The sequence below is a fragment of the Chelon labrosus genome (assembly GCF_963514085.1).
Source record: "Chelon labrosus genome assembly, chromosome: 20".
In the NCBI taxonomy this organism is placed as follows: Eukaryota; Metazoa; Chordata; class Actinopteri; order Mugiliformes; family Mugilidae; genus Chelon; species Chelon labrosus.
Genome location: NC_140353.1, coordinates 21,049,421 through 21,074,534, shown reverse-complemented (window position 1 = coordinate 21,074,534; position 25,114 = coordinate 21,049,421). Strand labels below are relative to the sequence as shown.

Here is a 25,114-nt window from a genome sequence, read left to right as displayed (position 1 = left end):
AGTTAGGAGTAAATAAATGGCTTAAATGGTTTAAATTGCTCACTCACAGGTGAGAACATGCACGCTGTGTTATTAAGCACGCTTCACAGCGTTCACAGCAAAAACTGCTCCACCCTAAAGACAAAACACCCAGGCAGAAACAGAGTAATGTGGTGTAAGCTGTTCGTTGCAGTGAGGATTCTTCTCAACAAAAAATAAATAAATAACTCTACTATTCCAAAAAGAAAACGCTTTTTGAATATACAATGACCTGGACGACTGAGGACCTTCACAGACATATTGAAAGCATTGATTATGTGTTAAAAGGCAACTCTTTCTTTTGCACCACTAATGAACACAAAGGCTGTTTGATTATCTGTGGCAAACCAATATATTACACGAGAGAAAAGTACTTTAAACTTGAGTTCAAGTTGTCGTTCTTTTCTTTTCTGTCATGGTCTAAATGTTTGTGACAGTTATTTAAAGTTAGCAGTCACTTAAAGCAGCTATATGTCCTATAGCAGGGGTGCCCATTACGTCGATCGCGAGAATCGGGTAGATCGCGTGCCATTGGAAAAAATAAATAAATAAAATGTTTTAGATGTTAGTCTGGCTTAACAATTATCTGTTGCAGCTCCGAAACAAACAGCAAGACAAACGTTCATCTTTATTTATTTTACTTTATATTTGCAACATGCCCTCAGTTCAGTGGCACACATCCACAGCCACGCACAACTTCAACCACAACTCAAGACTACCGTCTTTCTTAAAGAGACAGCGCTATTTTTCTAAAGGTGCAGTGCACCAATTTTTCTTGATAACAATAAAAACAAAGATGGATAGAGCTTTTAACACTGTAACAGCAATTAATATGACTTAGGATAGGTAGATCACTTTGACCTTGTCGTTGTAAAAGCAGCTCGCAAGCCAAAAAAGTGTGGGCACCCCTGTCCTATAGTCTTCAATGGGACATTGGAACTGAGTACATTCTATATCAAGTTTGATATGGGTGTTTTACATAACGTTCAACCCCAGATGTTACATGTGAAGAAACATTCAAATTTGCAGTTTGCATTGATTTGAAGTTTAAATAAAGAGCTTATGGCTTGAGGCACATCGTGGGCTATTTTATTTCTTCCCTTAGGGGAGCAGAATATTTGTTGCACAGTTTGACCATGGTGTTTTTAGATGTCCTTATGAAGCAAAGTACATCTATACAAACTATATGTATTATTAACAACTTAACAGAAGAGAAAAGAAGGTATCGGACTGATATCGGTATCGGCAGATATTCCAAGTTGCAGTATTGGTATCGGACATGAAAAAGTTGTATCGAGCCATCCCTATTTGAGACACAGCAGCTCCCTCCGCTGCCTCTGTTTTGTCTTCATTGTAAACACAATGTCTGCCATCTGAGTTTATGATGGTTCAATGTTTTCAACTTGCTGCCATGACTCACTGTGTGACCATGGCAACCACAGAAACTCCAGAGAGGAGAACAGTGCAGGAGATTATTTTAGAGGTACTGAATTATTTGAATGACACACGTTTTCACCAGCACAGAACGGATGTCAAAGTCTCATTACACAGTCAGGGCCGTATACAATGTCTGAATCCAACAACCATTGACTTGCATGATGCGATCACATCAGGTGGACAGTGGATAGCAGCGGGGTGTGGGGAATAGCCTCGTAGGATCAGAAGCGGTCATTATGATATTGTGCCCTGCTGCCACTGACACAAAAGAGAGAACCCACGTTTGCCAGGCAGCAGCTGTGATAACCACTCACTCATTGCCCATTCACTAACCTGCAGCATAGCATCTAGCTTTGTACTGCAGAAGAGAGCCCGAGCGCCCTGAGAAACCCAAGTAGACTAAAGCAACTCAAAGACAAAGCCTGTGGATTTAAAACACATTAATTCTTACTGCAAGACCACTCAGCCACTGTCTTCTCCTTCAAATTAGTGTGACAGTAAAAAAGGTTTACTGTAAAGTCATTGAACCATAGTATCTATGATTGTAGTACTATTACAAGGATATTGCAGGCCTTGACATGATGTAAAGTGAGAGCAAGAATATTTACTGTCAAATGAAAAAAAGTGTTTTATCCAAAAGAATAACATTCCAATCATTCAGTAAGATACAGTACATGCAGTTCCCTGTGCCCCAGGGTGATTCCATTTGCAGCAGTAAACATGTGCTACTGTACACCATAGTCAGAAATGACTGAGTTTATCCCTCTCCTTGATCTGTTGTGTCACGTCAGCACAAAGCTCAATAGGGAATAAAGACAGATTGAAACGATGTCTGTGAGATTACCCAGGAGGATTGTCTGAGAAAATGGATACATTTTCAAACTCACAGTGGCTATCAATGCAGCAAGAGTGATTTGGACATAAAAGCTAAAACAAACATGCTGAGCCCACAAACGCTTTAACTCTTTTCGACTTTAGAGCAGGAGATCCACACAGATTGGCCTGATGCTGTCATTTAGAAATACTGATACAATGGGATATCAAGGTGAATTTTAAACAGCATTAGCAATATGCTCTGTTAGTAAGAAAACAGCAGCATCTTACAATACAAGACTGAAGCCAGAACAAGTCTTTATGGGCCGTGCTGATTTTCTGGTTTTCTGTCATGACTGCTATTTGTATACAACTACAACTCATCAACTTGGTGATGTAATGGAGCTTAGACATATAAAAAGACCACAGGGCTATCAATCAAAGGAGAAATCTGTTCCTACTTGACTCTAGAGATATTTGTACACCTGCTGCTCTGCTCTTTCTAAAAGGGAAAAAAGCAACTGTAAAAATCTCCCAGCACAGGAGAAGCCATATATTTAATGCATTTGGCAAAGGGAAAAATTGTGAATAGTTAGACTGAGAAGAGCACCAAGGCTAAGAGTCTAAGGCTACGAAGTCTAAGAGAAACAACCTTCAACATGAGGCAATCCAAGGACAAGGATGACACAGCACAGACCTCTCTGCAAAGAGGTGCATTCATCTTTTAAAGGTTTCACTGCAAACTCACATTTCATACAGAACCTTAAAATTGTGACAAACATGGGCTGCAGTTCAGAGTGCAGCAACTGTGCATATTTAAACTGGCAAACTTCTTTGAAAGAATTAAAATAGAAAATCTACGAGGAGACCTAGAGGGTTAACATGAGGAAAGATAGTGTTACAAGTTAAGTGTTGTAAACTACTAATATGTAAACAGTGGCAATGTGGCTACTGCATAGTAATAACAGCTTTATTGCTGGGAAACCCAATAACTATGAAGGTCAAAGCACTAAAATATGGCATTTTACTGTGGCATTTGACTGCAGCTGCCTCTCATGGTATCTCTCTTTCTCTCCTGTCCTACAGCAGGTCATTTTAGTCTTCCTGTCCTTTCACTCAAGCATCATTACAATCATTAGATCCCAGCAGGTGTGGTGAAATCTTTGTGTGTTAGTGTGTGTGTGGTGGTAGAGGGAGTAACAGTTAGAGCTAATCAAGAAGGAGGCCACCCGTCTTTATCAAACCATTTGACACTAATGCCATTAGGTGAGATGCATAGCTATGTGAATTCATAAAATTAGGCCTGGGGCCAGCAGCTGAGCAAGTGCAGACACCGAGTCTCCTATGCACAAGCAGCATGATGAGATTAGCATGGTGCGCTAAGCGCTGACAGGCCTCATCAGTTCACATCAGGATGAGCCCACTGTGAGAAAAAGCATACCGACCTTACTGGGCTCACTGTGGGGTGGGGTGGGGTAGTGCTGTGCATGTGGATGCACATAGGTTGAGTGAGCGAGAAGAGCGGGAAAGTGCAGAAGCAAGAGAGAGACTGAGTGATGGTGGGCAGGGTCAGGCAGCGTTTGCGTTCAAAGTGATTAAACCTATCAACAATCAACATGACTCAACCTCTGTCTGAGAAGGCCAGATGTTCCACAGGCCTCCGTGCCAGTGCCATTAAGAGTCGAGCCAAATACACTTGCAGTTTCATGTTACTGATGGCGATGCTGATAGGTCAAATCGAGTGTTACAAGTTCCAGCAGCAAACGGATGGCTTACCTCGAACACTGATTACAGCAGACAGGCACTGGAACATGTTCTGAGAAGAAGAGACGTTTGGACCTAGCTTTGTGTTTAGCCAGTTCTGTCATTCTGAGACAGCATGACCTTGTACAAGCAAAGCACGTTAACAGCCGGCGAGGGGAATAAAAGAGCTGCTGCTAGGTGAGGCCAAAGACGGGCCCTGTGTCGTCCTGTTGAAGGCTGGCTGACACACACCTCCAGGGACTCTTAATGCTACTTAAAAATGTTAGCACACTCCCTCAGGCTTTTCAGAGTTTTACATTGTAAAAATGTTTACCAAACAGCAAAAATGTACACCCCGACATGTACCGATGCCCAACCAACAACCAAAACTGAATAAAGGTCCAAATAGATCTATTTAATATTTTCCTTCAAAACTAATGAAGATAACCAAGGCTACGTGCAGCCTTCACTGGTCATCACTGTGAACTTATACAACCATATCGATTACAATAAAAACAGGTAGTTGTCATTTTGAAAACCATTCTACCTTTTGCAACCCACGTAGATAAGCATGTTCAATAATGCTGCTTGAAAAGAGAATTACAACGGTTGCAGTGGGGAAATTTCCATTCCCCTAAAGAGGCTCTACCCAAGACTGAATCTTGCCACAGTTTTCACCGTGTAAATCCCTCAAAGATCCCTGAGATTGCTAAACAGCAGTTGAAAGAAGCAGAAAGAACATTTGCATTCCCCAATAAGACTCCCTTAAGCTGTCGTTTTATTTGGACCACCTCCCGAACCAAGACAACCGACAGAGAAAGAATAATTGGAACCCCAGCTGTCAATGTCAATGCTTGTCACATCAGTAACATTTAGACTGATACCTTTTTCTTTCTTTTTTTTTTTTGCATTATGAATGCCCAATCAATCCATCAACAGGCAAGCTGTGATGAACATGGCAGGGTTGATGCAAATTGACTTTTTGTAATTCAAGCTCAAATGATAGGATCTTGCACTAAATGATGAAATGATCTCCAACTTCTCACTATTCTAGACAAAAAGAGTAAATTGTGTGGATAACTACTTGCTACTGAACAAAAGTCAAGGACGTACAATATGTGTTATGGTATGTTTGAAAAGTGTAATGTTTCTAAAGAATCATTATTGTTAGTTTGATTAAAAGAAGACCGACACTATGTCAACACTCAGTTTCTATTCACTTAATAGTCTGACAGTAGAGAGTAAAAGGCCATGGCCTTAATACATCAGTAACCTTTGATTCCGACGTTTGCGAAGCATTAGTTCTTTCAGCTAATCTGAACAATGACTGAACTTCTACTCTACTTCGTCTCTTTATCTCTCCATCAGTTGATGCGTGCTTCTTGCACTCAACATACAAACTGAAGCACCACAATTCTGCCCCCTCAAAGAACAACCACAAACTCATTTATTTTCTGCATCACTCTGGACCCAGATAGTTAACTGTGGATCTGGTGTTGCTTTTGTTCACCAACAGAATACATGCAGTTTCTAAGCACAGCCCTACCCCTCTGACTTAAAACCATTTGTCTTCTGGTTTGGATTGTCATCCATAGAACAGAAAGTGACATCACTTAGACCAAGGAAGGGCAAGGAAATCATTAAGCTCTCACAGGAAGGAAAAAAGGCCACCATTGCCCATCTTTCTTATTATTTCTCTCTACTGGCAAAACTTCTTTCTATACTTGATTATTTCCATATTTCAAAAAAGCATCTTCACATAGAAAGATAGGTAATGGTGGACAACTAAGTAAAGCCAGTCTGCGCAGTGTGACTACTGGCTAAGGACTTTCAAAAACTGAGGGGTTTAAATCGACAGAATGAGGATATCTTGCTGAGAATATGAGTGATGTTATGTGCATTTAACTTGTTGGGTCAGTAGCTTGTCATGGAGAGAACAGTGCACAGCAAATCCCCTTTGTTTAACTGGGTTTAGACCTGGGAGACCTGTAGGTGTGAGTTCTTCTTACTGGTGGAAGCACAGAAAGTACAACTGAATTACTAGGGATAACAAGGAGGCTTATCAAATGACATGCACATTTATTTTTGTCATCTCTTTTCTCTATTGGCATCAGAGACAATCGCTTTCATCTCTATTTCTCTTCTGCTCCCCATCTGGTCTACGGGGTCTTCTGAAGCCGACTCAGGCTTGCCTATCTCTTTGCTCTTCCTCAAATACGCCCCGCTCTCCTCTTGATCCTTCTTCCAGCCTTATCTCACTCAGTCTATGACAGTGTCTCTCTTATTTAAATAATATTTCATTATCTTTCCAGCATTCCTTCTCCTCTACCTCTTTCCTGGTGTCCTTTTCTGATCCATCATTTTCCATCGCTTTGCTGCCAGGGCTATCATGAAAAATGAAAATAAAATCAAAACATGGAATAGGAAACCAGCTTTGAGCTGAGTCAGCTCCCACAACACTGAGGGTATTTCCTCTGGGTGAATATGTAGTCTTTCAACACAACAGGATAGCGCTTGGTTGCAGAGATGAGAAAGAAATCGGTGTGACTCCACTGCATAGATATGTTCAAATGTCCTGTCTGTGAATATTGTTTTTATGGCTGTACACACTGTATTTCTCAGTTACCACTGCATGTATGTATGGTTTGTGTTTTTGTCGCACATCTTGTCTACACCCTAAAATGCAATGCTGGAAAAAACAGTGTCCGTCATGTTATCATGAACAGATTGTGAACCACTGGACACAGTAAACATAGCTTATTGGTTATCTCTGCATTCAAAACCCAGGGTGCGAATATGCATTCATGTTTATGTGTAAGCTTGTCTGTGAGTGATAATGTGCACACACACTACATTTTAGGTTTGTCGACTGCCTGCTATCAGACCTGTGTGAGTCACTGTGGACTGTGGTAAACTTGCTGTTCTAATCCGGCTAGATTAGCTGTGATCTTAACAGATCCTGTCTGATCCATGCTGCACAGTGGCCCCTAAACATGGTCTTATAAACTTTAACACCAATGCAAAGAGTAGCTTAGACTCCGGTTGACACATTTTTGTTTTATTTATTTTTTTTATAAATAATGCACCATGTTCTGCATGATGGAATATTAACAGAGTTCAAGCTTTAGGAGCCATCATGTATGAGATCATTGTGTTGATCTTGGCATAATTGTTTCTAGTGTAACTTTAACACCATGTCATTTTATATTTAATCATTTTAAGGTTGACCAGTGCCATTACTGACATTTGTCCTTGCATTGTTTGTATATTCCTTCATCCTTCAACTGACAGTTAGTCAGGCCCTTTAGTAATCAGCATAACCTGCATAACATGTACTATTAATGTTATTTTGATTAGATGCATGCATACACACTGAATTACCTATGACTGAATTGGACCATAGATGACCTGTAATTCATTCACACAAAATTCGTACTTTCAACAAGCGAAACAGCACTTCACTAAGTTCTAATTTCTTTGGTTTTTGACACGAGTTGTACATTTGCAACTGTCAGTTTCTGACAATAATAGTAATAATAACATGCCTTTCAGGTGTTACTGGAGCATTCACACTGGACTGTATCCATAAACAGTACATATGTATTAATCTGTGCTTGAACCATACAAATCCAGGATTGAGTTCTTAATATTTTCGTCCAGAATTCAGTTTGCATTCTAAGATCAAATTAAAAACAGCCTCAAACCATGCATATGCACAAATGCCTGGCTCGTTAGAAAAGAAAAGCCTTTTAAATAAATTCATATTAAAGCGCATTCATTAAAAACAAGTTTTAACAGACACTAATCCATTTGTAAATAAAGTGTCCCACGCATTTCTATTCCCATTTAATTAAAATGGAGATGTTATTTTGATTGCCTGTATATTATGACATGAGCAACTACAATGCAAATTCAAATATCATCAGACAAATTGAATTAAATTATATCTCTGCTGAAGTCCTTACTAACCATCATCCCTTTCTCTGCCATTGCTTGGAAATATCCTACTAATGTAATGAAATGGGGCCATGGCTGTATGTGTGTGATTGTGAATAACAGGAACGGGGCAGTTTAGAATGATTCAGGTTCTGTAACATAAGCATGGTAGTGAGATTAAAAGCGGCACTGGCTGAACGTATCATGAATCAGACGGTAATTTTTCGGCAATGTCCACTTATATTGTGTGCAAAGTAAGAATATTTCTACAAATTACTGAAAGAGGTCCAGTTTCATTACAGATATAATACTGTGCACTTTCAGGCACTTTAAATTTTTAGATTCATATTGATCGAGGTCAGCACTTTATTGCGCTCAAATTAAATCTGCATTTCCAGATATGCAGCCAGTGTGATTAAAAAAACAAAACAAACAAAAACACTCCCCCTATATAATGAGGAGACCTGCAACAGACTTTACTGTGTACTGCACTTATTAAGCAGGCAAATGCTGCAAAAAATGCAAAAAATATTATTCTTGAAAACACCTTCAATAGTGCATTAAACAGAAACCCTAGATGAACATAGACCATTAACCTGGTGTACTTGTCAGGTGTTCATCATACAGCAAACCTCCTAGTGAAACATTGGGTCTTCTACTGCAAGAATAACCTCTGTTGATAAGCATGTATATTTTGGACCTAATAAATTTATAGACAGATTTTGACAAAGTTTGTATTCAGTGAAGACAATCAGTTTCAATCTGGCCTTCAGGTTCTTTTCACCTTTGAGTGTCCTTCAGAAAACCTTTTCCCCTCTGTCTTGAACACTCCTGATTGGTCTGCATACTCTGACTCAGTATCTGGGCACTTTCAACTGAATCTCTTTTTTGACTTCTTCTGGGTGCCTTTCTTAATGTATCTGCGGGTTTTGCTCTCTACCTGGACACAAATATAATATAAATTACCATTTATAATTCACTCACTCACTAAGTCCATCTGGGAGATATCATCATTATATCAAAGGAACACGATCTTCAAATATGATCATACCAAGATAAACCTTTACTTTGCTGTACCAGATCAGAGATGTTATTGAGCCTGCGGCATTTCCAAATGTGCTTGAGAATAAACACCTAACATGACAGCAACACACCAATACTGTGTCTAAATCACAAGGATGTCTTAGACAGACATTTTAATCTGTGAATCTGTGTTTTCCGGTAAAACTAAGGTTATCATCAAGCTGCTTCGTGTTACAGTACTTAGACCGACTATATGTATCGTCTTCCCACATGGGCGACCCTCAGGTCACAACAGAAAGGGCCACTGCCTGGCAGGAAATTAGCCAAGAACTGAGGACTTTAGTTAATCAAGCAAAAAATTGTGTCATGCACAAAAATGCAAGAATATTTACTTATTTGTTCTTGCATTTGCTCATGTACTGACAAAAGGTTGCCCCTCGTTGTTAATACTTCTATCCAGTACAAGGCAGTAATACGACCAATAGCTCAACCCTGCCAGAATCCCAAAAGAAGAAGACAAAGTAGTTGCACACTAAAACTGAAACAACTTCAAACTGTACCTGAGCAGCTGAATAATTTGGACTATTGTGTTAAATTAAATCTGATGATTGATTGGAGTCAGAGCCTAGGAGTCTTTCTTTCTGGTAAAAGAACTCAACAGAGACTCAAGAGCAGATGCTGACCGCGATGCTAATCTATTTTTTTTTTTTTTTTTTGTCCTGTCCAGCATCGAAACAAGCAGAATAATGGTCTGTTCATTATGTTGTGCTGAGCATATTTTGATTTGCCAAGGGGAGCTTTATGGATGATAAGGCTCCTCTTGATAATCTAAGTTAAACTTATTTAATTTTATTTTATTGTTTATACATGTTGATGGATGGACCTTTACATAATATTGCCGAACCTGACAAGGAGAGAGAAAGTGAAGAGAAAATAGAGTGGACAGGAGTTGAGAGAAAGGGGGGGGTGGTGGAGAGAAAAAGAGGGATACGCCAAGCAGCAACTGCTACACCTGTTGAGAAACACAACAAAGAACATCACCCGGCCTCGGCAAGCTGACAATACTGAAAGGCACACAGAAGAGAAAGATTACAGAGAAAGATTACATTGGAGTAGACAGCAACCATGGCACAAAAGTTTCATACACTCGTGTTTAAGTCTACACATACATGTTTGTATAACACAGCAGATAACTAAACCCCAGTAGTCCTTAATGTTCACGGTTTGTATACACGGTTTAAATGTTCACCAGAGGATGCAGTGACTGTGTCACCATGCAGAATGAGGGTGAAGAGTGTTTAAAGATGGCTTAAAGATGGCTGTGATGGTGCAACCGTTCCCCCAAGGAGAGCAGAGGATGAACAGGAAGCCCCAGGACCCCGACCACCAGCAGCAACCCCAGGGTGCGTGTCCCCACCACCACACCACAGCGATGCTAATCATTAGCATGGCAGCGCTGCTTTCCAGCACATTCACAAGTTGTAAGCAGATTGTTTCTGCACATATTGACCTATAAAACTAAAAGTAAATTCCAATGAACGTTCAGCTCTATGTGGGTGTTAGCAACCTTTAGCAATGGTTACATCACAGCATGGAGGTTCTGGGTTCTAACCTGCTGGCTGTCCCTGTGTCTGCTGTGTTTCCTCTAACATAGACATACATGTCAGGTTAATGAGAGTAAGGTGACCCTCTACGAAAAGATAATACAATCAGCCCAAGTCACTGAGGTTAAAACATACTCTATGTATGATAATTAATTACAGAACATAGTAAAAACATCTTAATTACCAAATAAATCTGAACTTTTGTTAAAAGTTTAAAACAGGTTCTTCATTCACAGATATCGTGTCAGATATATGTCATCATTATGTTTGAATACCATTAGGAAGAGTTCAGTTACATTTTAGTAAAGCAGAAAATTACTAATAAATGACTAGTAGAAATAATAATTGACAGATTAAGTGACAATTCTCAGCTTAATTCTAATTAGTAAACTGAAATAACTATGTGTTCTGTAGTTACTTGCAGTTTATGTTTGCGCTCCCCTGCCCTCCAGATGTTGAAAATGGTATATCCAGTACAGAATCTATTCGCACACTAAACTACCACTGTTTTCCTGAGTTTTACACACTGAACTGCAATTAATGTGTGATGGGCTCAGGGTGCTTCTCAAAATGTGTGACAAACAGCAAATCGTTCAGTCATAGATTTCCTGTGGGTCAAGTATTTGTGTAGACACAGGTAGAACCAGAACTTTGACTCCTACTCCGTTTGTGCTCCTCTAATCCTTCAAAGCAGACAAAAAGCAGATTAAATCTGGATATTTTTTCTCCAACTCTCTAATATGTTTCTCAGGCATCACTAGTGGTCTTTTTGGTAAATCTCTACACTCCGTCATGTAGCTAAAAGCCTGCCTCTGCGATATATCTAACAGCAGCCCTTTTTGCACTGTGAGGACAAATTATTGTTGCCACAAGTGAGGTCAGTGCTCATGGTCATGGTCTGGTCGACCAGCAGAGGACAGTCTTCTCTTTAATCCTTTGTACAACTTCACAGCCAATACACAGTTGATTTTAATATTTAATCTTGTACTGTTTAGAGAAACTGTGCTTTTTTTTTACCTTATACAGGGCCTACATTCCAGAATATTTTAGCGATGTCTAAGATCTTGCTATACAGACAAGCTGACAGCTGGTCTTTGCCATGCTTGACAAAGTCAGCTCTTTTCTACAGAAGCTGATGACAGCAAAAGAAAGAGTGTTCATAGGTTATTCTCTCACTCTTTTGATTCAGTTTAATAAATAATCTGCAAAGGAGCTCAGAGGGAAGGGATCCTGTCTCTAAGCAGCATTTGGCTTTTTCTAGAGAACTGTCAAACACAGACAACTCCCAGAAAGTTCCATTTAAACTCTCATTTACAAACATCAACTAGCAAGAAGCATGTGCTCTGTTCCATAGAAGAGCTTGGAATTAATGTATAGCGTCTAAATAAATACATAGTATTTAGGACAATGACCTCTGGCCATTTATAAGGGTGCTCTGATCAATCGGCCACCCATCATTATCGGCATCATTGCACCTAATTTGACTGGCCATCTCTATAACAGCTGATCAGAAAAAACGATCAGGATGATTGCAGTCTGCTTTGTGATGTCCTGGCTGTTGGACTGGAGCAGAATGTAGCAACCCTGCGCCAGCCGAAAAAAAACAAAAATTGGCTCCTTACATGCCATATATACTGGCGTCAGCAGTGGATTATCACTAGAGATGAACATCTACCTATCAGAACCAGTCGTCCCTCAGAACCATGACAGGTAAGTCATCTTTAAAAACGCAGTAATGTTTTACACCTTTCTGGAAGCACACTGTGCATGTATTTATTTTTTGAAGTGGCTTCAGACAGACCCTGTAATCTGTGACAGCAATTGGCTTCAGCCTCAGTGGCTGTACACTTCACCTTGTTAATAACAAAGGGGCTTCAATTTAAAAATTTACACCTGGAAAATTAGTTTAAGCAACTAAACAGAAATATATTAAGATTGTTTTGAAAATAATTCATTTCTGCCTGCCTGATGCCAGAAACATGTCACCTACATTGCTATTGTTAGCAGCAATCTCTTGGTCATTTTCCTCAATTTTTTTTCTTTCTGTATTTCCTTTTATGTTCTTTACAAGCTTGAACACATGTAGGGCTAATTTCACAAAATGTGTTCATGGTGCTGTCACTACCTCTGCATTTCTTATCAGTGTTGTTACTACTCTGCTTATTGCACTTAGAGGTGCTGGAAGGGAAGCCAGTGATTTTGGAAGAGTTTCACAACAAGAAGTCTGAGAACATAACATAATTTTTATCTTTAACTGATATATAATGACAGGTGTTCAATTTAAAACACAAAGCGGTGACACCCAAGTGCAGATGTTAACTTTTGTTTTAACTGAATGTATTTATGTTACGCTCTAAACTCTAAAGTGGACAAAAGACCTTAAAGAATGGTTTCAGATGTGAAACCGTTTTCCAGAGCTGTAGGTGGCTTTCATTTATGAAAAAGTGACTGGAAGGAAACAATTTTACTGTTGCTGATCATTAACCAGGAAGTAAGGAGCTAAACTAGGGGGTTATATTTTTCCCTGAATTTATATGTCTGGGTAACTGATGTGAAAACATGAACAAGTAAAAGATGTACAAAGCATGAGACCTGCAAGCAAGCATGGAAACATACAAGGGTCTCTGAAGTGAGAAGCTTCAAAGACCATTAGGAGAACCCTGGCCAGGAAGCAGGAAGGAGGATGAGTCAGACCCTCCTCTTACCTCTGCATGTCCACAGTGAGAGGACAAATGTGTCTGATCACAGCCACGGGGAGTCTTGCACTGTCATACTCAATGTCTAAAAATGTGTTTGCATGTGTGTGTGTGTGTGTGTGTGTGTGTGTGTGTGTGCGTTTGCCTGACTGGATACTCTACAAAATGTAAGCCTTCAGGGAAACAACACCCAGAGAGCCTAATTAATCAAAGGTAACACAGCTGCAGTAAAGTTGGATGATTGAAAAGGAATTCTGCCACGCCCTTTCCAACAGACACATAACAGCTCACCTCAGACCTCCAAGAATCTGATTTGGTGCTAGCATGGGTTTACTTCAACTGTACAGACTGACTGAGCCCTAGTGCACAATTTAGCTAAACCCAGGTAATTCCATGGACAAATGCGAGTCTAAGCCATCTTACCTCAACATTACACACACACACACACATCAGGATCAACAGGCTGATTGATTGAGTAAGGACAGATATCTTGGCAGCAGCTAGGATATGGGTATGGGATTGAGTATAGAAGACATTAGCTCTCAAGAAACCAATCGATCTGACCTTTAAGGATCAATGATCCAGTCAAGATTAAGTGAGGAGTGTATGGCAGATAAAGTAGGTCCAGAAATCTACCTCTGTGGCCTTATGGCAAATACATCCAGGAGTACCCAGCATACCAGGATGTTGGGTCCTGTTTCTACAACAGGCTGCTTACTCCAAAAATGAAGAGCTTTCTAGTGCTCATGCAACAAGCTACAATTAACCCAAATGTCCTATAATGTTTAGAAATTGAAATTACTGCCATCATGAAATGACTTTTCTGACAGAGCAGTAATTTTATAAAGTTTATAATGCCTATCATAGGGGTTAAGTATAGACACACTGGATGGATAATTCTATGTTCCTTTTGCTTTAAGACCACAATAGATCAGGTCAGTTGCAAAACAACACAACAGACGTCAAGATGTCAACCATGTAGCACATGAATACTAATTGGACAGTCTACAGACTGTATCCTAATTACATAAGAGCAGACACTGAGATAATGAGATTTTCTAGTCTTTGAAAGGTATGCAGTACTTGTAATTGCTTCCCTCTGTTTTATTTGTCTTTTAACTGTAGTTCATTTAACACGTGAGAGTGAGAGAATAGAAAATGACAGCGTGTGCATAGCTAACACAGGTAATTATTATCCGAGGAGATAGTTTGTCATGAAGAGTGTCGTGCCTGTGATGAAGTGAGGAGCTGATGAATAGATGAATGTTTCAACCTTATACCATTTTCTTTACCTTTCTGTGTTTTGTGCAAATAATTTGGCTTTTATCTTTTACAAATAATATCAGCTTCTCACAAACAAACAATTTCAAAACTATAAAGAGGTGACTGAGGTTCTTTTGATGTTATAGAGCAGGGGTGTAAAACTGATTTTAGTTCGGGGGCCACATTCAGGCCAGTTTGATCTCAAGCGGGCTGGACCATAACAATAGCATAATAACCTATAAAGAACAACTTCAAATTTCCCCTTCGTTTTATTGCAAAGAAGCACAAGTACTTGCAGGAGCATTTTTTTTTTTAAAGAGATCTGAACTCCTATCTGCCACAGTGTTCCTCGTCAGGCTAATGTTGGCAAAAGTCACTTGCTTCTCAGGACACATGATTTCTTCAGCCTGCATCATGCAAGTTTTCACAAACCCACCCTCACAATATGACTTTGAGGCTAATGCTATTTCGCTAGCAACAAGCTAACTAGCTTTTACTGCAGCTTCACTGACCACTCGAGGACAGGTCGACAAAAACGGTTTCCATGGCCATGATGAATCTCATAGTATTCTTTCAGCACTGAAACTTGCACATACAAAGTACACAGGTTTCCCATTCACCTCTGTGAATAAATGGGAACTGGTCCACTTTTCTTTGAATACTTGACACTCTGTGTCCACTTTTCTCCTTTTTGACAAAGACATTTCGGTAATGACGGTGCCACAGAGGGATATTTTGACAGCAAAAGAGCGCGTACAATAAATCTTAATCATGATAAGCAAAATTGCGCATTGTTGCCATCTGCTGTTTATTTCTGGGTATCAATGTTGTTTTAGGTCCGCAACTCTGACTAACCGGTGGGACCCCTAGTGGACAAATTGGTGGATAATTCAAATAATAGTTTAATTGAAAAATTGCAGTAAATTTCTTCAATGAAATTTTGCAAATTAATCCTGCAGGCCAGATTGGACTCTCTGGCCGGCCAGATCTGGCCAGCGGGCCGCAAGTTTGACGACCCTGTTATAGAGGGTCACAGTAATTACGATGGGTAGTAAACAACTTGGCAAGTAAAAAGTGGTGAGCTCAGTCTAGTGCAGATACACTTTGTTGACCTTGGTTTTATAGAGCAGGGCAGTTCATTAACGAAGAATGGTCGAAGGTGTACCATTTGCTCGATTATTGACAACTGAACGATTGCCTGGTCCTCTCTGACATACTTGACAACAAAGACGGGAAGGAACAGTAAGCTCATTAGGGTCAGGACTTCAATGTTAGAATGTGCATTTAAAAAGTGTTCTCTCAATGCCTCTAGGGTCTTGATGATGCAGTAACTCCCAGGCCCAGAAAAGCCCTTGAGATTTACCCATTGATGCAAATAGGAAAAGCAACCTTGACTAATCTTTACCAGCTCATTAGCATTAAGAAATCAAGCGGGTAGGTGATTCTGAGAAATGCAGTTTGAAAGGAAAAAGACTGGGGAACAGACAACAGATTGAACCAATGTTAGAATGCCAAGAAGAATGGTGCCCTCATTCCTCTTGGCATGTCTGAAGAAGGTAGATTTCACATGATGTCTTTCATGTCTTGCTCCAGTAGTCCTCTGCCAGCCAGTCTATCTATGCTTAACCATAATAATCACCTGAGTGAAAAGAATTACGTGTAAGGATGTTGTATCCAATAGAGTTGGTGTGACTAGCTGGTACTGTTCTTTAAGTTTCACTACTTTAGCACCTAAGGGCTGCTGCATTATGTCTACATATACTACGGCACTTCACAGAGCACATCTAGTTATCTAATGCTACCAGAGAATATGGTCAAACATCTGAACAATTCCAAAGAACAGACATGAGCTTTTTAACCTACAATGGTCAGGACAGCAGTGTTTATAACTTAATAAAAGAACCAGTGTGACATTCTGAAAGTCAAAGTCAGTTTTATTGTCAATTCTGACAACACATGTAGGCCAAGAGCAAGAGGATTGACATTTCTTTCCTCAAAGGCCTACGGTGCAACAACTTAAACATAGAATGTACACATCTGAGATGGAAAAAGCTGGAGGGACACAGTGCAGACAAAGTACCACACAGTGATGCAGCTGGTCAGGATGCTCTCAGTAGAATGACACACTCTTTGGGTCAGCGTGGCTGAAGTCTCCAGCCAGGATGAGAAAAGCATCTGGGGGGGCTGTCTGCTGCTCACTGATGTGCCGGTATAGTTCATTCTGTGCCTCTCTCCTGTCCCTCAGTAGATAGAATGGGCGGCACTTGATAACCATAAACTCCACCAATGGTGAGCAGTGTTTAAAGACCACAACAGTGTTGCAGCACCAGGCATCATTGATATAAACACAGAGCCCACCGCCGCGGGTCTTGCGTCCCTTGACAAGAGCTCTGTCCGTTCGGTAGAATGTTAGCCAGTTGAGATGAATGGCACATTCCCGGACGTCATTGTTGAGCCATGTTTCCACAAATACAAAGACACAGCACTTTCTCAAAGTCCACAGAACTGAGCGTAGTAGTCGTAGGTGGTCCATTTTATTTTCCAAAGACCGTACGTTGACCAGTACGATGGTGGGGACGGCTGACTTGTGTGGATTAGTCGATAGTCTAGCCTGGATACCTCTGCATTTACCCCTCTTCAGCTTCCTCTCACGCCGTTTCTACTGTGGGCGAGATGCAGGAGTAGGGGTCGGTGATGGTGCTGACCTCAGGAGCAGACCCCAATCACGTAACTCTTCAGCATGCGCAGGGTTTAGCTCTATAAATGAGTTATAGGTTCCAACGTCGAACAAAAACCCACAGCTGTATATGCAGTTAAAGATAGGTCGACATGACAAAGACATACAAGAGCGACAGGACTCAAAAAAAAACACAAAAAAAACATTTTGTCAGGACAGAGAGGAGTCGCAGCGTGTGTACGCGCCGCCATCTTGGAAGACACACCGATCCATCAAAATACCTTGTCATTAAAGGAACAGTATGTAAGATTGTGGCCAAAACTGGCCAAAACTGGTACTGCAATCACTTTCAAAATACTGTAGAACGGTGTATCCCCTCCAACCTCCCCCCTGACTCGAGGTTGCCAGGTTACCGAGGTAACGTTAGGCTACTCAATTACGTTTCACATTGCCATAATCGACGTGCTAATGTTGTTTTCCTCTGCGTTTCAGCATAATGACAGAGAAACAGGCTCATAATGCATTGCTAATGTTAGCAATGACGACTCGCCGTTTTTATTTCCCAAACAATTCCTTACCTTTTCAATTCGATGAGCCACCTCCTCTGTATGCGCTAACTTAACGTTACTTTGCACGAACATGCATAACTTTGTTCGACTGTCGTGAATATTTGAAATGTCCATTTACATTATGTACAAGTAAGTTAGCCAGGAGAAAATTAGCAACGTTGGCGTCTGTCTTCAAATTCTTCTCCGTTTTCAGCCGTCTCCATCTTTCAAAGGCATCTCCTATACAAATCCTTGTTTTATTTCGGACTTTGTCATGACGTAATTCGGATTCATAACGAGGTCTTAGGTTTCGTAACGTTATACATGTTTTATCCGACACGTTCGTAGCTGCAGCTGCGGTAACTAGAGCAGAGCTGGCAACCCGGAAGACGAAACTCGACTGACTTCGTGATTGGTCGATAGGTGGAGGGTGGCGCCTCAGACCAAAACACAAAATGACAACAATAACATCAGTTGAGGGCTGCAACTCTCACTTTTAAATGACAATATCCTGGCCGGACCACTGTTGTCAGTGATATAAGTATTTGAAATGAACATGATTTCTTCATGTCTAGTGATATATATCAGGGCCATTTTATGATTAATTGAAATACATTTCTTACATACTGTTCCTTTAACCTTCAGCACTAGAGATGTTACTCCGTTACCATAGTAATTGGAGCATCACCACTCTTAGAATAGCTTCCACAGACATGCAGAAACCACATTTCCCGAAGGTATACTCCAAAGAAGTGTTTTTCAGTGTAGTTTAACTCTTAACCCTTACTCTATATGAAGTATCTTGACATCCACCTACTACAGTAAGCTGTGCATTATAGTCCATTATATTTCTCTAATCTCTTTGTAATTCAAATGTGTGCACGCCATGAAGTATACACTGTGCTAGAGGAAAGCAAACTGTCCTCACATATTTCATTTGATGTCACATTGACTCCCTCTGGAAATGAGTAAGTGGCCTTGTTATACACTTAAACTGTTTATATCTATAGATACTCTTAGTTCCCTGGGTAGGAGGTGGATTTATAATAGCATGTCCTGGTTACAAGAGATAAGTGAGGGTTTGAAACTGAGGAAGAAGCACAACCCTGATTGCGTCAATGATGTTGAAGATATATATCTTACCATAGTGTAGCAAAAACTATTCCACAATAGAGTGAGATGGGAAAAAGAAAAAATGAGAAACAACAAGTGATATATTTTCTTCTGATGTGCAGTCACAAACATTTTGCTTTCTTCGTGTTTAAGGTAGTCTAGAGAGTTTGTTTGCACAAATGTATGTTTAAACATACTGGAATTTCTACCTCTGGTGTAACATTAGAAAAACAATAACAATTGTCAAGCAGTGGGTAATGCCAATGCGTGTTTAAGTACATTTAGCTTTAGTTTCAACTCCACATGGACTGGACAGGCAAGGGATTGCCATTATGATTGGGGTCATATCTCAGACACACACCAGATATTTTGTGGTATTATTTAGGGTGTCTCAAAACACAGACAGTCTTGCCCTTCAGAAGACAGTTGAGACATGCATGAAAGAATGGTTTGTTAGGGAAAAAAGGTTATGAGTTGAAAATGTCTAACAAACAATAATCCCAACATTTGGTCAATCTGTTGTGTTGCTGAGCTGGGTTTGCAGTGTTTGCCAAGTTTATTTTTTTGTTTTTTTTTACTTGTAATACAGCTGTCCAGTTCTTTATGCCTCACTTTTCTTTTTTAAGGCACAGATGCATATAGGCCTGACAAGCCCAGAATGTTACCATGGAGGCAGCCCTCCATTCCTGTGTGCTGGTTTGACCATGCTTAACCGGTCAGCTTGCAGATGGAGGGGCCAAACCCGAAGCACAGTCTTGCTTCAAATGCCAGGGCTATTACATTTCAGCTCCAAAACGGATAAGTAGAACAAATTGCCTCTCATCTAAGGTAATGGTTCATAATTATTTGCTCAGATAAGAAGGGTTCTGGGTGCAGAAAAAGGCACTGGATGACTTTCCTGTCTGTGTGGCAAGTGGACCATTGATCTGTCTAGATGCAATCTCACTGGGTTGAGGTGAAAGCAGCTATGTAATACGTTTTCTTCTGCTTCATTTCAAATCAAACTTTGAGAAACTTTACATGGACTTTCTAATAAATAAGTGTCACATAATTATTTATTTATTTTTTCTAACTATTTTTTATCTTTGAACAGTGCAAGAAAAATCTACCCAGGTTTCTGCATCCTAATGAAGGGGCTTAGGAAAGTATTACCAGAATGCCCAACTGAGGCATTTCAAGTGGGACTAAGTTTGTGCGATATTCAAGTGCCCAACAGCTGCATTCTTCCTCTAGCCCCATTCTGTTGTTTTTAAGTTTTTTTCATCTGCAGCATCAGAAGCTTTTCTTGAACGCTTCCTTGGATTTTATGCTATATGCTCTGCCATACTCCTACTTGCTGTAGCCAGCTCCATCTCTGTTGCTACGGTTGCTAAATTCTTCAGCTCAAGCAAACTGCTCGTTATTACCAATATATCTGCACAGTAAAGTCAGAGACAAAAGATATACTGCAAAATATTGAGAGATTCACCTGTCTCTGATGGCTTCATTCAACATTGTATAAACCGGTTGTGGTAAGGGGCTTGAATGTAACAGATGTATGTTCCAGCTTTAAGGAAAGGTCAGGAAATACTACAGTTTAAAATTTAAAGAATGGCATCTACGTTTACTGTCAGTGTTTGCCGTAAATTCTAACACTAAAACTAGAGTGAAGTATACAAATTAGCTGAGCTCTGCGCGCATTTTGCCCATTTATCCTCAATCCCAGCTAAGAAAATCAAGATGACTCCCGAAGTTGCCAGTGGGTGGACAGCCTCAGGGCCGCTCTACCACCAACAAAACAACTGCTCTAGCAAACAGCATATTACTAGATATCTCCTCGTGCCAGTCAGCTCCAAGCTCCAACTCATGCTTCTCTATTTTGTGTGTGAGAGCGAGAAATCAATGTGTAATCATATTCACAGTTTCTTTGGCAGGAGACATTTGGGACAGACATGGAATTGAGACGACCCAGTCTTCACAGAAAGGGCATGCATTCAAGTATTTTTTTTGTCTTGCCTCTTCCACAGTGTCCCGATTCCAAATCTCTCTAGTACATGAGAGAGGTGACTCATTTTGAATCAACTCGATTAGTGTCACAGAAGAAGCATTTGGCACAGATAGTTGTGCATGGTTGGATTGAGTGAATGTATATTCCTTGAGCTTTAGTTCCTTCCACAGTTGCTGCTGCATGTCACAACTTGTTAAACATCCAGTGCTGTAAAGAATTTCCCTGTGCTTTCTCATAATAGAAAGACTTAATGTGTCAAACCAATCCATGATTAGCAAAGATTGGTCTTGATCAAAATGTTAAGCATTGTCTTTTATACCAATTACCTTGTCAAGGGTGCCATTTTCTCTTGATGGGCTCTAAATACATACATTCAGGCTTTCTACCCACACATCAGGGGAAGAGCAGGGTGCAATGTGTTATGCAGTCACATGCATGTGAAGGCTAGGGACATCACGATAATGACTAACAATTCGTGCATTAATGTCACATTTTGTTTCACACATTTACTTAATTGAAAAAAATAGGTCAGTTAATCAGTGCCATAGTCTAATACAATCTACAGGATAAGGCATAAAATTGATAGCTGTAATGAACCCGAGTTCCAGCAGTGACACTAATGAGCCCTAACTATTCATTCGTGGGCATCACTATACACAGCACAGAGGTATCAATAAAAGTACTAATAATCCTCTGCTGTTGCTGGACTTATGCTTTGTATCTAGGTAACCTTATGATCCATAAGGTTACCTATGGATCATAAGTTATGCACAAGTGTCTAGTAGTTAACACTAACTACCTGCTTCTCTGGATAAAAGAAACACTGTCCGTACACAAGCTTCAAAGTTGAACATCTTAGAGCAGATGAGTTCGGTACTGTAGAAAACAGCCCTAGCAATTCCACAGATCACAGCCATTAAGTATTCATCCCTTATTTCCATCCCTTTTAAAAAGGGCCAGCAAAATGTGTGGAGACAGCAGCTCACCCAGCTCAATTATTCAAAACACAGCAACTGCATTGTGGCTAACTGAGGGCTTGAACATATTTATGCACATATATTTCCTTTGTACTCTGTGTTGCCTACCTTAAATCATATCAGCTATGTTTTTTTATTAATTTATTATTCAAGCTTTGGTACATGCACGCACAATTTTAAGCTGTAGATATTACATGGTTAGAAAGATGGCCGTAAAGACTAGTTGTCTATTAAGGCATGTCATTAACATTTGGATTTTATTCCCTTAAGGACTTGAGGATATAGCATCCATAACATTAACCTGAAGTTCACATTTTTGGTGGGCAGAAAAACCTATTTTGTTAACCATTCTTTATATTCAAGGTCTTTAATCAAGGAATAATGTTGCCAGCTGCAATGGGTCATATTCTATCTTGTTGTCATATTAAAAAGTTAATAGCTCATTAATTATCCAAACATTTATGAATAACTAATGAAAGACCAATCATCATTTCAGAAGACAAGGGCGATACCAACAAATTTGTACTCCTATCTAAAAACACATTTTGTACTGACAACTAGATTTCTTAATCTGTCGAAATTGAGTTTCAGTTCCAGTATTTTATTATTATTTCATTATTCAGTGTAAAAATTGTAAATCATGCATGTGTATAGAGAAATATACTGTCATTTACTGATAGTATTAACACGTTCTCAATTTTGAAAACAATTTCATTTATTACATAGGAGACAAGAGATAAATTCATGGACCCTTATTTTGTGGTAATGTTCTTTGTACTGTCGCAATTTTATGTCAGTTTCTTAAAATATGTTGGATCTATGGTCTGTCTTAACCACAAGGAAAAACACAAACATACACACACCCATCCTCTGCTTTCATTTACAACTTGATGTACAAAGAAGGCATCAATCATTTCTACAGTCCACTCACACTAACTATTTTCTCTTACCAGTCAATATATTTCACGTTTCCAATTTCCTTCAACACTCCACCCATCTCATCTGAGACTTGTAGCTCGTGATAGAAAAAAAAACATTTAAGGAAATAAATAGACCCTTCTGTCTCCCTCCATTTCACCATCACCTCAGGAGATAAGACGAGAGAAACTGTTTTCTCATCTTCCAAGTTATGAAAATGAATGATGCTGGAGGATATGGAAGATTTGAAGGCAGGGCTCTACAAGATGTTACAGAATACTGACTGAGTAAAATATACTCGGTTTTACTTGAGAAAACTTTATGAAAACTGATACCTGAACAAAACTTCTGCATAGATGGCACGGCTTTATTTTGTTGCTACTGAACCGAAATAGTCAAAGTAAAGAAGTGTTAAATGAACGGATGATGCATTGTTAAGTTAATAAAGTTCAACATGAGCAAAGACTATCAAAGTATGACACGTGGCAGCTCAAGACAGACTGTTGAAAAATGAAATTCCCCTACAGTGGGGGACGGTGATACCTTCATTCTTACCTTCCTCCCAACCCTGGGGACTTCCTGCTTTCTTTTCAGTTTTGTCTTTCTTTTCTTCCCGCAGATCCCCGGCAGCCACTATGCTCCAAGTGAAGTCTGTGATACTATCCAGGTGCTGGTCACATGTTCTGCTGGTACCCGAGCATTGGTGATCTGGTGAAATAAGAGACATTCATACAGTTGAAGCCAGAGGCTTAGATACATCTTTACATTTAAACGTTGTTTTTCACAATTCTATCATTTCATTCTAGTAAACATTCCCTGTCTTATATGAGTTAGGATGATTCTGTATACTTATAATAAATAATAGTTGTTGTCGTAAAGTTTCTAAGTCAACCACACTGCGGTTACTAAATAACACTGAAGCTAAAGTGAATTTTGAAGTCCACTTAAATAGAATCTTATTCATCTAAACACTGTGGAAAAGAAAACTGATGGCACCAGCAAAATATTTATGCGAGTGATCAAACAATACCAGGAAGAGATGACTGTAATATAAAACACCTTGTTTGTCTGATGAGCAAATGGAACTTTTAATTACATGTGCTGCCAGGGGAGAAGACTCACTCAATTAATTAAACATAGCGCTGCAGCATATTCTGTCTTTTTTTATTGAAAATCCTACTTCTGATGCCCATGCGTCCATTGTTGGTGCTTTTACAAGTGGATAGGAGTCAGCAAGGACACTCTGTATGGTTCTGCGATTCCGTTGTCCCATATAAAACAAACTGTAATGCACTGTGTATTCTGACACCTTCCATCAGAACTTGCACTCACTTTTTCAGCTATCTGAGCTACAGTAGCTCGTCTGTTGGCTCTGACAACACGACCATCCCGCACCCCCCACTTACATCAATGAGCCTTGGCCGTCCCAGACCTTGTCAGTTTGCCACATTTGATAGGTACTGGCTACTGAAGACCCGGAACACCCGACAGGAGCTGGAGTTTTGGGGAGGATCTGATCTAGTCATCTAGCCATCAAAATTTGGCCCTTGTCAAAGTCGCTCAGAACCTTCCTGCATCTAACACTAAAACTTTGAGGACATAATGTTCACTTGCTGCCCAATATATCCCACTCACTGACAGATGCCATCACTCCCCCCTCAGTGCAGACAGCCTGAAGACGGTCAGGAGAGCTTTGCCGAATTTGACACAAAGTGTACTGGATCAGAATGGCTGTCTTCACCTTTAATAGCCTCATCTTTTGGTAGCACAACATTGTGTCATGTTAACCCACGAACCGAGCCCGTTTCACTGGGAGAGTCAAGGGGTTCGTACAATTGCTGCTATCATGCATAGGGATAGGTAGAATAACTAGTGTATTTCTGATGATCTGCCAAAAGAACCATGCTACAAAATTGCCCAGAAAAGAAAACCAAGGGTTATCTTTCCTCCCTCTTCTCTGTCTCTATCTTTGCCTCCATCTGTCCTTCACTCCCTGTGGACGGACCTCATGTAGACTCATCCCTGTGGCTTGGTAAATCACCGTTTGAGAGGGCTTGGTCACTTTCAAATGACTTCTCACACTAAGCTCTGGAGGAGAGGAGAGGAGCTACGGTCTCCTATGCCTGTCTACAATTCATTCCACTGAGTGATGGACTGAGTTATCAACAACATGAAATAACCATTTTAATTATCACATTAGGCCAAAAATGTTTGCATCATAATGCTAACTGGCTGGCTTACTGGCTGGTGCATAGAACAAATCTTAACAGAATTAACATCAAATTTTCATTCAGCAATTGTACCAGAAAGGTCACAGGGTGAAGCAAATGCAGTGTTTCCAGCAGCAGCGTGACTACAATC

The 25,114-nt window shown here is 40.0% G+C and overlaps 1 protein-coding gene across 1 annotated transcript in view; it reads right to left on the bottom strand.

The window, feature by feature from the left end:
- alk (ALK receptor tyrosine kinase) overlaps window positions 1-25,114 on the bottom strand; it is a gene marked incomplete at its 5' end in the record, with an annotated part of 329,164 nt that overhangs the window by 161,566 nt on the left and 142,484 nt on the right. The window contains one exon of the mRNA XM_084569391.1: window positions 23,309-23,461. Coding sequence (XP_084425517.1) covers window positions 23,309-23,461 — 153 coding nt within the window. The remainder of the gene's footprint in view (window positions 1-23,308; window positions 23,462-25,114) is intronic.